The sequence below is a fragment of the Pteronotus mesoamericanus genome, unplaced genomic scaffold (genome assembly GCF_021234165.1).
Source record: "Pteronotus mesoamericanus isolate MK-2021 breed Mesoamerican mustached bat unplaced genomic scaffold, CSHL_Meso_final contig_116, whole genome shotgun sequence".
Taxonomy (NCBI): domain Eukaryota; kingdom Metazoa; phylum Chordata; class Mammalia; order Chiroptera; family Mormoopidae; genus Pteronotus; species Pteronotus mesoamericanus.
The window spans coordinates 24,674,986-24,692,345 of NW_026555027.1; the positions used below are offsets into that span (position 1 = coordinate 24,674,986).

Genomic DNA, 17,360 nt, shown 5'->3' on the forward strand with positions numbered 1-17,360 from the left:
TAGTTAAAAAATACAAATATCATCTCCGGCTGGTGTGGCTCAGTTTGTTGGGCATCATCCTGCAAACACAAAGGCTGCAGGTTCGATTCCCAGTCAGGGAACATGTCTGTGTTACAGGATTGGTCCCCAGTTGGAGTGCATGCAAGAGGCAACAAATCGATGTTTCTCTCTTTCTTCCTCCCTTCCCCACTCTCTAAAATCAATAAAAGAAAAAAATACATACATCAGAAAAAATATTTAAGAAAACCTTGAAACTTTCCTGAAGAAATTCCGTATCATTGAGTAACTTAACTCTCCGTTTAAAAATATTTCTTCAGATGAAGATCATCTTCTTAAATCATATACTTTAAAAGCTGAATCTGGGCCTCCAAATCCATATGTAGCAGAGCAGGGAAAATTCTGCTCTCTGAACATCTACTCACAGACTAAGACAAGGCTGGTGTGCAGGAGCAGCGCAGAGGGAGCAAGGGCGGCGCTGAGACTGGGTGATTGACCTGTGGCAGCAGTTGCTGAGAATGGCAATGAAAAAAGGGTTAGGCAAGTAATAGAGGGCAAAATCTGTAATGCTTTCTATTTCATGAGATGATGTGGTTGGCAAATTAGGCTTCTTTGCAAATTACTTTAGGTAACTACCTCTGTTCTGGCTACATCTCAGTAAAGATTTCTTTGCTCTTCGGAATGCCAGTACAGAGAAGTCTGAATTGTTGTGCTTGTGTTTAGGTGAAGGGTAAAGATGGAGTTGGTGCTGTCATGGATTCCATGGAACTAGAGCGACAAAGAGGAATCACTATTCAGTCAGCGGCCACCTATACCATGTGGAAAGATATCAATATCAACATTATAGATACCCCTGGTAGGTTGAGTTCTTGGTTTTATTGCGGCTTATTTGGGCAAAAGCACATTTAGCTACCATGTCGCAGCTCATTTTTAAGTATCAAGTAATACTCAAAAACATGATTGAGTCCCTATTAGAGAAATTTGACTTGGGACCTAGAGCACCTCATCCTTTTGTGGTTTCCCACATAGTGCTAGTAAATTATGAATAGGAAGGCTTGTACCCTTTACCTGTGGCAGCTGATTCCAAAGGTTCCAGTGCCCTTGTGTCTCTTTGAAGTGATCTTATGAGGCCCCTGGACCTTATGGTGAGTGAATGGTATTGGTAATTTAAAAAATTTGCATTCTAATTAGAAGACTTATGTGATGAGCAGAGATATGAAAACTTTTAATTGTCCATGTTATTTTCAGACTGCTCTTGAAGACCATCACACACTTCTTTGTCTCCTTTAGGGCACGTGGACTTCACAATAGAAGTGGAAAGGGCCCTGCGAGTGTTGGATGGTGCAATCCTTGTTCTCTGTGCGGTCGGCGGGGTGCAGTGCCAGACCATGACTGTAAATCGGCAGATGAAGCGCTACAACGTGCCATTTCTAACTTTCATTAACAAACTGGACCGAATGGGCTCCAACCCTGCCAGGGCGCTGCAGCAAATGAGGTGCTGAATCTTAGAAAGGACACAGGGGGAGGGTGATGATCTGATAACAAACTTTGGATTTAGGGCAATTAATTCAGTATCATTGAGCTTTATTCTTACACTTTCCCCCTTCTTAGAACGTTTTTATGTGGGTGACTTACTTTAGGAAATGGAACACTGAAGTCAGGAGTCTGGTTGGTGGTGTGAGCTCATCAACTGCCTTCTCGTTGAAATGGGGGAAATGGGACCTAAGTTGTAGAGATGCTGAAGGTGCATTCAGAAAACAATCTGGCAATTTATGTTTTGCTGTAATTAGAGAAGTTATAATCTTGAGTAGATTCTAAAAGTACTTTGCATTTATTTAGACAAATCTAGAGGATCATTTTCAGTCTAACGTTTACTTGAGGAATTTAATTGGTGCCCTGAAGTAGTATACTGTATTCCCTTGCTCTCATACGGTAAAATACCTGCGACGAGAACAGTAACTCTTCCTTTCCGTACCAGATAGAACCCAGTGGTCTTATAGCATGTTATATTTTGCACAATTCTGTGTAATTTCAGATAGTCTTTGAAAAGAGTCAAAGTTTCACCCGTTACCTCTTGTCGATACGTAAATAGAGCTGTAGAGTTTCTAGTCAAGTTACACAAGGCAGAGCTGATGGACATAGGCAGCAAAGTTTGTGATGGTGGGAAGGCTAAGAGCGATGCGTCCGATGACAAAGGAGATGGTGTTGAGGAACTTGAAGTGGCCATATTGCTGTGTGCGCTTTGATGAAGGGATGTATTTGGGAATATAAGCGTGAAATTTTTCTTTATTAGATACTTGTAATATTTTCATGGTAAAATGAAACGTTTTCTTCACTTTTTATTATATTTTAGTTGTGGTTGGCAGTACAGGGACTCTTTCTGCCAAGTCTTTTTCTAAATTTTAGGACTATTCTCTTTTAGCATCTGTTTGACCACTTTGGTTTGTTTCACTCCCTTTTTACCTGTTTTTATCATTTTTGTAACTCTCATTCAACAGGTTTTGAAACTTCTGGATCCAGTCTCTGTGTTTGAACCTTCCTTCCATACTCTCTCCTGCTTCCCGGCTCTATTTTGCCCTGGGCAGCGAGTCAATTTCCCAGCTCACTTGTCTGTGGTTCATCTGCAGCCCTGCAGTGACTTAGCCTGTTTTTTCTTTTTAATTTCAGCAATTACATATAGTTAATTTACATAAACTTTCTCTCTTATTGCAATATCCTTATTAATAGAGGTCATTACTTCTCAGACCTTTACGTGTTATTTCTTCTAGTAAGTCTCTCCTTGGAGGTTAGTACTACTTCTTGAGTTCACACCGCTCTTTCAGACTATTGGTTTCCACAAATATTTGGTGATGTCTCGTTATCTGTCCGTAAGTATAGCTGGGCACGTGGAGTCCATATCAAACAGTGGGAGCTAGAGAGTGTTTCTTCTCAAGTGAGACTCGCTGCCTGTGAGTGTGATTCCCATTCAGCGGTTGTGCCTGGTGGTGGTTGCAGGCTGATGGTACGCATCCGATGTCAACACTGCTCTGAGTTTTCCCCGCAGAGCTGCTCTCCTGACAGCTCTAGTCTGCCTGGCCGGAGTCGGCGGATTCCGGACTGAGATGCGGCATAGCTACCCCACCCTCCTTCTAGAGTTCTTTTTGTTGCCTCAGGAGGGTCCTGGCCTCCCGAGTGTGATGAGCTTGGCCGTCAGTCTGTCCCCGGCTGCTTTGTCCCTTCTGTTCTGACTTGCTGATGACACCCCTCCCAGGTCTACACATCTGCTACTGATTTATTTTTATCTTTATTTTAGGTCTAAACTAAGCCATAATGCAGCATTTATGCAGATACCCATTGGATTGGAGGGTGATTTTAAAGGTATTATAGATCTTATTGAAGAACGAGCCATCTATTTTGATGGGGACTTTGGGTAAGTATTATAAATCAGCCATTAAACTCTTATATTTTAAAAGAGTTTATCTTAAAAAGAAGGAAAGAATGAATTCTCTAAACATAAACACCTCTCTTGAAATGTTGCTGGAAGAATATCCTCCAAGATTATTTTGTTTTAATGGCTTTAATCCTTTTTGCTTAGGATTCATTCAAAGGGAGAGTATGTTACTTGTTGGGCAATATATTTACATCGCATTATGACATGCATGGTGTGGTAGAAGGCCTTCAGCTTGGGTTAGTAACGTAATGCACATCCGTCCGTCCATTCACTCATTCTGCAGACTTTTAGGGAGCAGCTGTGTCCTGGGTATTGTGATAAAAACTGCTATCATAATAATTTCCTCTGCCTAATTCATGGCATTACAAAGGTAGAAAGATTAATATGTAAAAAGCAGTTAAAATTTGTACACATGTGGTGTAGACAATAAAAGAAGCAAACTGGTACCTGTATTCCATGGTATTTGGTTTGTCAGTCAGCTTTTGGGTGACCTCAGCATACAAAGCACTGCCATCGCTCAGTGGTTCCCAAGCCATGGCCTTCAGGGAAACCGCCTGGGGAGCTTGTCAAAACACACACTCTTGTGTCCACCTCCAGAGACTGATTCAGTAAATCTCAGGGTGGGGCCTGGAATTTGCGTTCTGGAAAGCTCCCAACGATGATGTTCCAGGTCTGCACACCACACTTTGAGTGGCACTAGTCTAGTCAGTGCGGGGAGTCACAGATGACCCTTTGCTTGGAGGAGGGGCCCCAAGAGCCTGGCAGTTTCCTTCCTTTGCTGTGAACAGGGATTGCTGGTCTGGCAGGCGGGTAAAAGGGTGTCTGGATCAGTTACATGGAGAATTTATCTTTGCCAGCCTTCTTGTAGGCAGGGAAAAGGCGGGGCTGCGCAGCAGACGAGGTGTTTCTCGCACTTGTGTGACAACTCAGTAATGACAACACAGTGTGTCTGTTTCTCCTTCCAGTGAGTGCAAGGCCCAGGGGGCCGGGATTTTTATCAGGTTTATTCCAGCCCGAGAGCTGTCTGGTACATACATAGTAGGGACTCAACAAATAATTTGTAAATAAATGAATGAATGCACTTCCCTAGAATTACCAGAGTACAAGTTTCTGTTTTTTAAAGTAGAGACTTTTAAACTTTGTAGTACATCAGAACCACAGATGGAACTTCTTAGTAAATCTGCTCCTTTCCCAGCCCTAGATCACTGGATTTGTATATTTTGATGAGTCTGACATAAAAGTCAAAGAACCAGAGAGCTTGCCAGAAACAAAGAGATGAAGCTCTAAAGACTGAAGAACAATCTTTAGAACTGTTTGCAATTGGTTGTTTTTTATTTAGTTACTTTTTTCTGAAAAGATTATTATTCTTTTGCCATTAGTTTCATTTTTAAAATACTTTGAAAAGTTTTATACTACTATTTCTAAATATCAAGTATATTTGCTTATTCATTGTATATATTTTATTGTGACTGTTATCTCTTTGGCCTCTAGAGGAATAGAGAACTGGTGCCAAGGTTGACAAGTCTGTTGTATTAGTGACCCTTTTCACCATAAAATGGGGTGTTCTGTGTTAGAAGTTGTGTGATTGGGTTTTTTCGTAACGGGAAGGAATAATCAGATCTCTCTAATTCTGCTTGTAAGAGACTGTGATGTTTTGATTAATTTGGTTAATAGACTTTTCAGGTGTTCACATGGCTTTGGAGTCAGGTTGGCTTTGAAACTTGGCTCTTCCATTTGCTAGTAGCACCATCTAGAGTGGTTTGCTTTGCCTGTTTTGCCCGCTGTCTGAATTTTAGAGATACCCATTAGTTTTATTAGCTATATTAATACAAATATATCAGAGCCCTTTCTTATCTAAAAAGATTTGCTATTAGATTAACTTTTTCACTGGTGCTTTATATGTTTGATTGCATATCCTCAAAGTACCAAAGTAAACCATTTCTGTTCTTAGTCAGATCGTTCGCTATGAGGAGATTCCAGCAGAATTCAGGGCAGCAGCAGCTGACCACCGGCAGGAGCTGATTGAGTACATTGCTAATTCAGATGAGCAGCTTGGTGAGATGTTCCTGGAAGAAAAAGTCCCCTCAATTTCTGATTTAAAGGCAAGTGCTCTCAAAATAAGTCTTTTAACCAAAAATAATGAGAAAGTTTTGTTTCTCAGGCAATGAACTGATACCTTTTTTTCATTTTTAAATTGAATTATTTATTTTTTAATGCATTTAAACAATGGAATATTACTTGGCCGTAAAAACATTTTTTTTCAATAAGGATATTTTACCCTTTGTGATAGCATGGATGGACCTGGACATGACGCTTTGCTGCATGGGTGTTATTGATGAAACTGGAGTAAATTTATTTAACATAATTAACATTAATGAAATTAGAGTAAATATATTTAACATAATTCTTCAGAATATACTTGGCACGCATTTACTGTTATATAACAGTTCTATATAACTGAGTTATATGTTATATATTATATAACTTGAGTTACATAATATTTTAAAATGGAAAGGAATCATAATTTATTCTAGAGAAAAAGACACTTAAACAGCCAACCTTTTGAGTATGTTTTTATTAAGAAGAGAGAAGATAAATACAGAAATTTCATGGCAGTAAGTATGTATGTTCTTTAAAAAAAAAAATAAATCAGTTAATTAAATATTTTTAATAAATTATACTTTCATATGGTTTAAACATTTAAAAAATATGCAAAGGTTCACAGCTCCATCGTTTTCTGCACCCTCCCTAAAATAGGTAACCAGTTAATAAGTTGCTGATGTATCTTTCAAGAGATTTTTATACACACACACACACACACACACACACACATTAACTTTCCCCTTTCTTTTACACGATTAACTTACTGTTTTAAGCAGTTAGTGTACTGTTTATAGTGTTCTCTGTGTGTATCTTCTATGTGCATTTTTTTTTATCAAATTAAAAATGAGTGACATTCCAAAAGTCTTGAAAGCAGCTTCCTAACCCTGAACAAGTAGCTTTTTTTTTTTTCTTTATCCTGTATTTTGACCTTAAGTTATAGAGGACCTAATTCTAGTCTCCACTAGAGCCAGTACTCCAAAGACTACCAATCATTTCTTTCATTTTTTTAGTTTGTAATTGATCTGAAACACAAAGTGTGATCTTTAGGATTGACTAATCATTAATTTATTTTTCTTTCGTAGCTTGCAATCCGAAGAGCTACTTTAAATAGGTCATTTACTCCAGTCTTTTTGGGAAGTGCCTTGAAGAACAAAGGAGTTCAACCGCTTTTAGATGCTGTTTTAGAATACCTCCCAAATCCAGCTGAAGTCCAGAATTATGCTGTTCTCAATCAGGAGGAGTAAGTCTTGGAAACTGATTCTTAGTTTATGCAGAAATACTTTTATCATTTATGCACTATGAAAGAATGTAAGAATAGTTCTTGTAGTTGTGTTTTTGTTATTTTTCATAATTTATAAAAACAATCACCATTTCTATTTGGGTAAAAACTTTGGCACATACAAAAATATTTATTATCCCAGTTCCCATATTTGTGAGTTAGATGTATTATTTGTTTTATTATCCATCAGGGTTTTACATCATTAGAAAATTCATTTGGGACCAGCTGTTCTCAGTCATATTAAAAAAAAGGCTTCAAGAAGCAAACTTTTTTTTAAACTCTCATCGATTACAAGGTCTTTCCAGAAAAAGTCCAGTCATTGTTAATATAACAAGAACGGTTTGTGCAACATCGATATAACCTGGCAGCCAAGGAGAGTGGAATGTGCGTGTGTGAACAATGACAACTTCACTTATACTCGTCAGTGGGGCTGTAGATGCTGTTGAGTGAGCATGTGTGCTGTGTGGGCTTAGCATTCAAAATGACTGAGCGAGTAGAGCAATGAATCTGCATCAGATTTCTCATTAAGACTGAATAGTCCTCCACAAAAACTTCGGATGATTCAGAAGGCTGCAGGTATGGGCATCTGGTGGTTGGCAGCTTCATCATAACAACATGCGTGCTTATGCATTGCATCTCATGCAGAGTTTTTTGGTAAAACATCAGGTCATCCAGATGACTCACCCCCGTTACAGTGCAGATTTTGTGCCCTGTGACTTCTGGCTTTTTCAAAAACTAAAATCACCTTTGAAAGGAGATTTCAGACCGTCAGTGAGATTCAGGAAAATATGACAAGGTAGCTGATGGTAACTGGGAGAACTGTGTGAGGCCCCAAGGTGCCCACTTGGAAGGGGACTGGGGCATCATTGTCCTAGGTACAGTGTTTCTTGTATCTTGAATAAATGCCTCTGTTTTTCATATTACATGGCTGGATGCCTTCTGGACAGACCTTGCATTTTTCTCTTTCTCTATCAGACCATTTTTGTGGGTTTTTTAGTTTCCTCTGGTCCTGTCACAATGTTGTCACTAAGCCCATAGAAGTTATTCTTACAGATCTCTCTCAGTGAAACTCTACTGAGTGTGAAGTCAGAGTGTTTGGGACATGTGCCTCTTCTCAGATAATACCCTTTGATGAAACAAATTCACATTAAAAAATATCAAATATTGCATCTCACAGAGTTATATTTGCTTTATTTTAAGTGACTCAAAAGAGAAAACCAAACCCAAAATCTTAATGAACTCCCAAAGAGATGATTCCCACCCATTTGTAGGCCTGGCTTTTAAACTGGAGGTAAGTTGCTTCCTATTGTATTTAACTGCTATATGTAGAAATTTTCCTTTGGCTTTTATTCCTATTACAAAATGACCCTTTTGACATATTCGGTTATAGGTTTCTCTGATGTTACTCTTTTCGCTCCCTTTCCACATAGAAGGAAGTTATTATGCACAGCGCACACTTAAGGAGTGGAAATTAGGCTCCACCTCCTTGAGGGAACAAATCTACTTAAGTTAGTTGGGATTCTTCTGTATAGGAGACTTGTCTTTTCTCCCACATTTATTTATGTATTTAGTCACTTGTTTATATCAGTATGGACTTTCGGATACTGTATTTTGCCATGTATAGCGCATTCCTGTGTATAATGCACACCATGTTTTTGTGCGCGTTATACATGGACTTCTTATACCCGCGGTATGTCATCATTATACCCATGTATAATGTACATCCTTATTTGTCCTCAAAAATTTGGACAGAAAGTGCTCATTATACATAGCAAAATACAGTACTTTGTACTTTGAATTACAATCCAGTAGTAAGTACATTGCTTATTTTGCTGCCTAGATTGACCAGGTTTGGCCATTGTAGGTCCTTTGGTTGGCTCCTGTGTCTCTTTGACATGCTCCAGTGTTTGCTTTTCTGACTGCTGCTTTCCCTGTCTGGCACTACAGGATATTCCAGGCTTATCGTGTATATTCCCTGCCCAGCCCTAGAATTAGCCATTTCTTTAGTGTCCAGGTTCTTTTTAACAAAGAGAATGGTATTAAAAACCAAGATATGGTCACTGGGTATGCTTTTTATTGGGGTGTCTTTACTTCTGTTCATTTTTTTTTTAATGTGGGGAAAGAAAGGTGGATACATTGAAAGTGCTATGGACGAAATTATATTTTGGAGGCTTTTTCCTAGCCTCCAAAATTTTTTACTCCTAGGTACAGCCTCCCAAAAATTTTACTTTAAAATTTTTATAGTATACTTTTTATTATCTCTAAAATGAGAAAAAATAATTTTAAATTAAAAAGTAGAAATAGCATTGCAGTGACAGTTTTTATGCATAAAGCTTTTAAAAATACGTGTTTAGGAATATTTTGTTAGGATCCCCAGAATAATGAATATAGAGTTAAAGATATGGAATATATTAATATTTAATGGTTTGTATTGCAAAATTGCTTTCATACTCAGAATTAATATATTGGATTATTTCAGTGAATCTTTATCAGATTAGTAAAAATCATTGCTGACTTCCTAAATGAAAGATGTTATTTTAATATTTTTGTCTTGCCTTAATTCCTAATGATAAAGAATATTTTTTCATTTACTGTATTTATTATGCAATTGTATTTTCTAGTTTGTATTTGCCTCTTTTTTAAAAAAATTAGTGTCAAAAATTTTTACTTATTTGTATGAGCTTTCTCTAATAACGTTGATTTTTAAAAAACTATTTGTACTTTAAAATTTACATAGTTAGGTTGATCAGTCTTTGTCTTTAGTCATTCTTTCATTTTTAACCTTAGATAGTTGTGAAGTTTTCCTCACGATTTTGATTCTTTTATGTTGTTATTTTTTCTGTCTGCCCTTACCCAATCTTGACTTCTAGGCAGGTCGATTTGGACAGTTAACTTATGTTCGCAATTATCAAGGACAGTTGAAGAAGGGCGACACCATCTATAATACAAGGACAAGAAAGAAAGTGCGGGTGCAGCGGGTGGTGCGCATGCACGCTGACATGATGGAGGCAAGTACCCGGCTGCCGTGAGGTCCGAAATTTCTCTCCTGCAGGTGAAATAGGCCTACCTTCTTGGTACCCTAAGCCCCACAAGAAAATTACTTGTAGTTGAATGTGTTTTCCTAACTTCTTCCTTTTTAGTGAGGTGTGCTACAATTCTGATGTAGCACTTTAGTATAGGCTACATTAGCAGATGTTAAGAACACACAATTTATACCGCTATTCATGAGTTAACTATATTTCCTCAGTGACCAAGGTTAAGGAGAAGAGACAATTAGTTCCCCAAAACTCAGAACACAGATTCAGCACTATCCTCAAGAGCTGTCATTACAAAGAGTATGTTTTTAGGACCATGGAACTGTGCTTCTCAAAGGTGAGAGTAGTAAATTCACAGATTTTCCCATATCGTTCACTGAAAATACTTGCTGAAATGTGGCAGGTCTGAAAGCTCTGTTTAATGCTAGAGCTTTGCGTTCATAGAACCAACCCCAAGAACAGCCATAGTGGTATTGGAATCCATCTGAAGATTTAAAACCTCTAAAGGTCTGGTCTGGGAGATAAATTTTGGCTTGAATTCTTGACTTGGTTCTGAATCTGTCCTAGCCTCTCCTCTGACTCCTAGGGTTAGGCCTTGGTAGGAATACCAAGTGTGTGAGGTGGTCTCCTTCTCTTACCCTTTCCCAGTTCAGCTCTGTATTCCTGGAGAAATTTATTAGTCTAAGAAAAATCTTAGGATGTTCAGTAATTTTTGGTGGTCATAACTTTTGTATCTTCTGAAAAATGAACAGGCCATCTTTCAAAATCGGACAGAATTGCTATTTTGAGATATAGGCAGCAGGGGGCAAGCTAGAGGGATTAATGATTATCACAGCTGTTTTATGGGCCAGAAACTAGAATTGTACAGCTGTGTAACCATTAAAGTAAGACACATGCACGCACATGTTCATTCAGAGCCACAGCTGTTACGAATGAACTGTCAATATAAAAGGACAAAAACAAGGAAGTTTAGAGCCACCAATGTTTTGTTCTTAGATTTCCTGTTTTCTTAACTGTATGCATCTGTGAGAAATTACGATTGTTTTAAGTAAAATGGATTCCATTCTCCTGCCTTTGTTTTCAAAACTTCCTCTGTAGGTTTTTCTTGTACACCTTTGTCAGACACATCTCATTGTTGGACTGTGGCAACACATATAGAACATGGTTTTAATTCCATGGAAATAACTTCAGAAGTGCGAGGCTCTGGGTTCTATCAGTTCTACAGGTCCTCCAAGTAATGATGCCATAGCTCTGAGTTTCCATTGAAAGTACAGTCTTGTCTGTTGAAATGTGGTTTAAATAAGGGCCCAATCTAAGGTATGTCTTGCCAGGGGTGATTGTTGGTGTTGCATTGGTTCTAGCTAATTCATTCTCCATAAAATTCATGGTGAGATTCTGCGATGTTTGTTTACATTCAATGGGTTTATTGTGTGAGTACTCTCTAGCCACCCTGTTCTGATTTGTATTACTTGTTATTTCTTTATTTAGGACGTTGAGGAAGTATTTGCTGGAGACATCTGTGCATTGTTTGGCATTGACTGTGCTAGTGGAGACACATTCACAAACAAAGACAATAGTGGACTTTCTATGGTAAGTCATTTCATTTCAAAGCTGTTTACCCCCTGAGTTTCAAAAGTCTATGTTTTTATGTAGTACATTTGGTACTTCAGAAAAACAACCACAAATGTGTTTGTTGAGTAGTGCTGCAGACATCAAATATAGATTGGTTGTGGCTCTTTAAATGTCCATTAGACAAGTGTTCTGTGTAAGCCAATTTATCTGGTTTTTCTTAGTAAAGTCATTTCATGATCCTCCAGGGTTTTAATGTAGAGGGAAATCTCCACTACACAGGAAAATACACCTGGACTGTGTAGCTCTGACTCCTCTACCCTGAGCTCTGCCTCCCCGTTGTGGGTACATCTCTAATTGCTGTCACTTTTCTCAGCCTGGTCCCAATGGAGTGCTCCTTCCTTAGTAACTCAACAACCAGAGCAGACTCTTCCCTCAAGAACTGTAAGACCAGACTAACATTTAGACTAGACTCAGCTATAACATAACAGAAAGGAACCAAAGTGTAGCTAAACAGTTGGACAGCCTGCTCTGTGGCACTGATAGGTCCTTTCTCATCACCGAGGGACCCTGAAGGGCGAGCATGCCGTTAGTACACACAGAGCCTGGGGAAGCCCTGAGGCTGAGAGTCTACCTCTGTAAATGGAGGGCAGGGAGAGACTGCAGAAGGGGGAAGGCCACTCCAGTCTGGCAACTGTCAGATTTTTAAGGGAAACTTACAGAGGAGGCACATCTTGGGCAGCTGCAAGATGAGATGGCTAGTCTCTGCCCTCCCAGGAGGTTCCAAAGAATTGTTATATAGGGTGAAAAAGGGGGAATAGTCACAGGTACTAGTACATGAAATTGCCTAGCGTGCTTGACCATGTCAGGACATTAGCCTGTTCCAGGGAGCAGCTGATAGCAGGAGACAAGAGAGGCCGCTTTATTTATGTAAGAGTGAACATCAGTTACAATCAGACAGTCTCTGAGGGGTGTTTGTGGTAAGCCTTCTCTGTTTGGGCCCAGGTTCAGCTCATGGTCCAGACAGTGGTCCCATCATGGAATAGTCTCTCCCCTCTACTCATGCTTGGGCAGTTCCTGCCTCTGAATTCCCTTCACTCACTTCCCATTTTTTTAAATTAATTAATTAATTTTTCCAACTACATTTGTCTCTGCCTTCCCCCCACCACTTTCCTCTGCCCCTCACTTCCCATTTCTGTCCGTGTAAGAGAACAGACTGTCCACATACAATAAGACTCTTCACTGAATTCAATAAAGAATATGACTGCCTAGGGGATAGGTAATTTGTAGTGAACAAATTTACAGTGGGTCATTTATGTAAGAGCTGGTCCAGCTCTCACAGATGAGCACTGTAATAGTTCCCAGATCATATAATTTTATAATACAGTGTTTTGTATAAAATATTCTCTAATATCTGGTTTTAATGTTGATTTAAGACAGTACAAAAATTAAATCTGTACGGGCTTTTGGGAGCTCCGGTTAAGAGGACTGCTTTATGAGCATGATTAATAAGACTTTCTCTACATGCGTGTCATTAGCAATAGGAAGGGCTAGGGGTTGTGGCAAGTGCTCAGGCTTTGAAGCAAGTAGACCTGGGTTAGAGTCTCACCTCTGCCTATATTGCCCACTGGCCTTTGGCCACATAATTTTTTCTTCTTTCCATGCCTTTAAGATTTTATTTGTAAAATGGGACTAATAATATCTGCCTCTCAGAGTTGTGGTTGCTTAAATGAAGTATCATATATAAAGAATCCAGTGTCCTTTCTCTGTTCCTTTTCTCACTGATCATAATTTTGATTAAATAACTTATCAGAAGATGGCAACAGTAAATGTAGCCACCAGTCAATAAGAATTCTACATCTCAGCATTTGAATTCATTACAATGATTATGTTAAACTGAAAGTGTTGATAAACTGAAGGGTCATAAATAGTTAAGTAAATAGATACTTTATTTTTGTTGTTTTCAGAGGAAGGAGATCATATAAATGGATGCCTTTATTAATATATTAATATTTTCATTCATTTAATGCATATAGTGAATGCTTTTAATTCCAGGATGTATATTGTCTAACCTAAAGATGTTTAGAGCTTTGTTCTGTTGTGAGGTAGACTGTTGAAATTAACCCATTCCTGACTCTGACCCATACAGTACTATATCTGAATTCTGTTTTTTAAAAAAATATTTTAGGAGTCAATTCATGTTCCTGATCCTGTCATTTCAATAGCAATGAAGCCTTCTAACAAGGTAGGAATTTGTTTTAATGCTCAGTATATCACAATAAAGATTTGAGCTCTCTTTCCTCTGTCTCCCTAATGCATATGGTATCTTGTGATAACCAGCAATCTTATTGTCTGTTTCCTCTTTTGGTGTTGAGATCACCTTTTAAAATTTACCTGTCAGTTAGTAGTAATTACTCCTCAGTGTATTTAAAGAAATTGATGATATTCATAAGACGGTGCTTCATAACTCTTTACTAAGTAAAACTGTAACATTTCCTCCAGACTGGTAAGTGTCACTTCTAGGTTCAGATCATAAGAGGATGAGAAAGGGGAAACAGGGACATTTGTCCTAAGTTGTGGAAAACGTCACTGTAAAGTACATTAGAATATTGCATAGATTAATTGCCTCATGGGTTTGTGGTAGTCATAAAGTAAATATATGATCATAACATGGAAAGGCTGTAAACAAGACTGTTTTCCTCACTTTCAAAAATAACAAGTTTATGATTGGGTATGATGCCATTTAGTTTTTTACAAAGCCAAGATTATTTGAGTAAGTTCTGCATTCATATTAGCTTGCCATTGGAGTTAGCCCGATCTTGAATCTTAATTGTTCAGTGCTTAAATTGCTTTGACATTCATAGCAGTCACATTAATATGGTATTGAAATGAACTCATTCACACACAGAGTAAACAGTTACGACCTCTTGTCATCTGAATGTATCCTGGTTTGTCTTGTGGATGCAGTAACAGCTACTACTTCATCTGTTCTGAGGAACTTGAGATTCTACAGACCCATCTCTTTATAGAAAAAAGAAGGTTGGGGTGGCAAAAAAACATTAACTTACTCCATCTCAGAAATCTGAGGAAAGGCAAATCTTACATCTTAGTACAGTAAGATGTCACAGTTTATTCCAAGTACTTTGCTAAATTGTTTGCTTTTCCCTTCAGAATACACCTGGCTAGAACTCACCTAAATTCAGAGTTTATGTAAGACTTTTGTCTTGATAGTTCACAGTAATGGAGGGAAATCAAATGCATGAATATCTAAAGGGTCTTTTTGGTATCTCAGGATTATTTGTTTGCTGGAATGAATTCAAAATGAATGATTAAATCACTCCATAAAGCTGTGCATTTCAGGAGTGGAGGCAGGGATGACCTCCCAGTAAGCTGAGAGTACCTGGCAAGTGCAGGGCAAAGGGGATAAAGGCTCTGGAGATAGACTAACCCCAGGTTCATTCTCAGCTTTGCTGTGGACTGTCTGTGTGGCCTTGAGCAAGTCAGCTAACTTGTCTGTACGCAGTTTCCTCACCATACACAGAATATATAGCACCCAGCTCTTGGCCCATGTAATAATTGTTAGTACTGGTGATTCAGGGTGTGTTAGTTTTCTGTTGCTGCCATAAGAAATTACCACAAATTTAGTGGCTTAAAACATCACAAATGTGTTACTTTATAGTTATGTAGGTGAGCTATCTGACACAGTTCTTAATGGGCTAAAATCAAGATTTTCGGCAGGACTGTGTGCCTTTCTGGAGGCTCTGGGGAATAGTTTATTTCCTTGCTTACTCAGATTGTTGGAAGAATTCAGTTCCTTGTTGTGGAACTGAGGTCCCCATTCCTTGCTGTCACCTGAGGGCTGTACTTAGTGCCTAGAGGCTGCCTCCTTTCCTCTTGTCTTCAGTGCCAGCAGCAGCGGAATGAGTGCTCTCATGCTTTTGGCAGGGGGTCCAATCCACAAGCCACATGCAGCCCAGCATGGCTGGGAAGGCGGCCCAACACAAAATCGTGAATTTACTTCAAACCTTTTTTTTTTTTTGCTCATCAGTTTTCTTTAGTGTTTGTGTATTTACTGTGTGGCCCAGAGATGCTGAAAGGTTGGACACCCCTGCATATTTCCTGCCTCTTTCCTCTTCACATCTCTCTGACCTCTTCTGCATTCCTCTTCCATTTTTTTTAAAGACTATGTAATTACATTGGGCCCATCCAAATTACTTATGTCTGTAACCTTAATCACATCTGCAAAGCACCCTTTACCATGTAACGCAACATTCACAGGTGTGGGGGTTGATTAGCACATATCCTTAGAGGCCCATTATTTTGCTTATCACATAAGGAAATTACATCGAAGGAGAATGAAGGTGCATGAAACCACGTCCAAACAGCTTGTTTTGAAAGTCTCAGTATGGAATTTGCCTTATTGTTAGTCTTAACTGTCCTCTTGAATCTGCAGTAGTCTTGGTAAACATACTTAATCATTTAATTATGTATAGGATTTCTGAAATATAACACAGTAATACAGATTTTACTTTCTGCTTCATGGGCAGTTTTCCACAAATGGACAGTTTTTGTCAGTATAATAGTAGAGGGCATAGAATTAATTAAGTCTTGGGCTCTTGTATCTTGGCATGGAAGGAAGAGTCTATCAGCTAGCTATTTCCAGCTCTATTGGCTGTGTGGTATCCAAGTGCAGATATTTAAAGAGTATGGCCTAGGAACTAGATGGTAAGTCATTTTTATTTCTTAACTGCATATATATTTAATTTCATTCAGTAAAGTTCTTTCAACAGTCCCATTGTTTATCATGATTAGTAAAATGTGTAATGACTTTCTTCTTTTAAAGAATGATCTGGAAAAATTTTCAAAAGGTATTGGCAGATTTACAAGAGAAGATCCCACATTTAAAGTCCACTTTGACACCGAGAGTAAAGAGACAATTGTATCTGGAATGGGAGAATTACACCTGGAAATCTATGCTCAGGTAATGAATAACAAGGAAGTTAAATTTATTTCATGTATGTCTGTGTTTTGGTAAGAGCAAAAGTCAGTAATTGTCAGTATAATGTCCATAAACTACAATGTGTTTTTCAAACTCATTCTGGTTTGTATCTAGATGTGGTATACTGCCTCCTTTACTATGTATTACAAATTAATTATTTTTGCTCTATCAATCTTTTTATTTGTAAAATATTGCAGACTTCTAGAATCAAGGTGCAGGGGATCTGTACAAAGACCATCCGTCCATCCCCAGGTCATGGTTAGTTGGGTTTTCAGCCTTATCTGGGTCGCAACCTGCTGGGAGAAGCTGGCTGAGAAAGTCGGCCCACCAGTACCCACACATTGGGTCATTTCCTGCTTATTTTATTCTGAAGTCAGTTCTTGGAGATCATTAGAATACAGATAAAAGAATGGGTAGATAGGATACGTACTTTCCGAGGAAACGTCCTATGTACATCTGAATGGAAACAAGATACGTGACTTAAGATTTAAAATTTTGGTTGTGATCCTATCTTTGAAGTTGAGACAGTATAAAATTCTGACAGTAGATTCATATACTATTCCAGTGAATATGTAATAAGATGGAATAAAGATGACATTTTAGTGGATATATCTAATGGATATAAGTATAAATTAATCAGTCTAAATTAGAATTCACTTATACAGAATGTATAAAAACAGTTTATATTGTTTAATATCATGTATCTAATCCTTGTAAGATATTTAAATGATTTAAGATTGATCATTTGCTTATCTATTATATTTAAATAACTGCTTCTAATAATTTTCTTAGGATTTTATTTTTGTTTTTTTAATTTTAAATATACCAAAATATTATTTCCCCTGCTCTTTGTAGAGGATGGAAAGAGAATATGGCTGTCCTTGTATCACAGGAAAGCCTAAAGTTGCTTTCAAAGAGACCATTACTGCCCCTGTTCCGTAAGTATGC

General features: G+C 38.2%; 1 protein-coding gene across 1 annotated transcript in view; it reads left to right on the forward strand.

Annotated features, from left to right (window-relative positions):
• Positions 1-17,360, forward strand: part of GFM1 (G elongation factor mitochondrial 1) — a 39,151-nt gene that overhangs the window by 2,153 nt on the left and 19,638 nt on the right. The window contains exons 3-13 of the mRNA XM_054580058.1: positions 721-853; positions 1,288-1,492; positions 3,290-3,406; positions 5,379-5,529; positions 6,613-6,770; positions 8,010-8,100; positions 9,680-9,817; positions 11,333-11,434; positions 13,602-13,658; positions 16,257-16,394; positions 17,268-17,350. Of these exons, the coding sequence (XP_054436033.1) occupies positions 721-853; positions 1,288-1,492; positions 3,290-3,406; positions 5,379-5,529; positions 6,613-6,770; positions 8,010-8,100; positions 9,680-9,817; positions 11,333-11,434; positions 13,602-13,658; positions 16,257-16,394; positions 17,268-17,350 (1,373 nt within the window). The remainder of the gene's footprint in view (positions 1-720; positions 854-1,287; positions 1,493-3,289; positions 3,407-5,378; positions 5,530-6,612; positions 6,771-8,009; positions 8,101-9,679; positions 9,818-11,332; positions 11,435-13,601; positions 13,659-16,256; positions 16,395-17,267; positions 17,351-17,360) is intronic.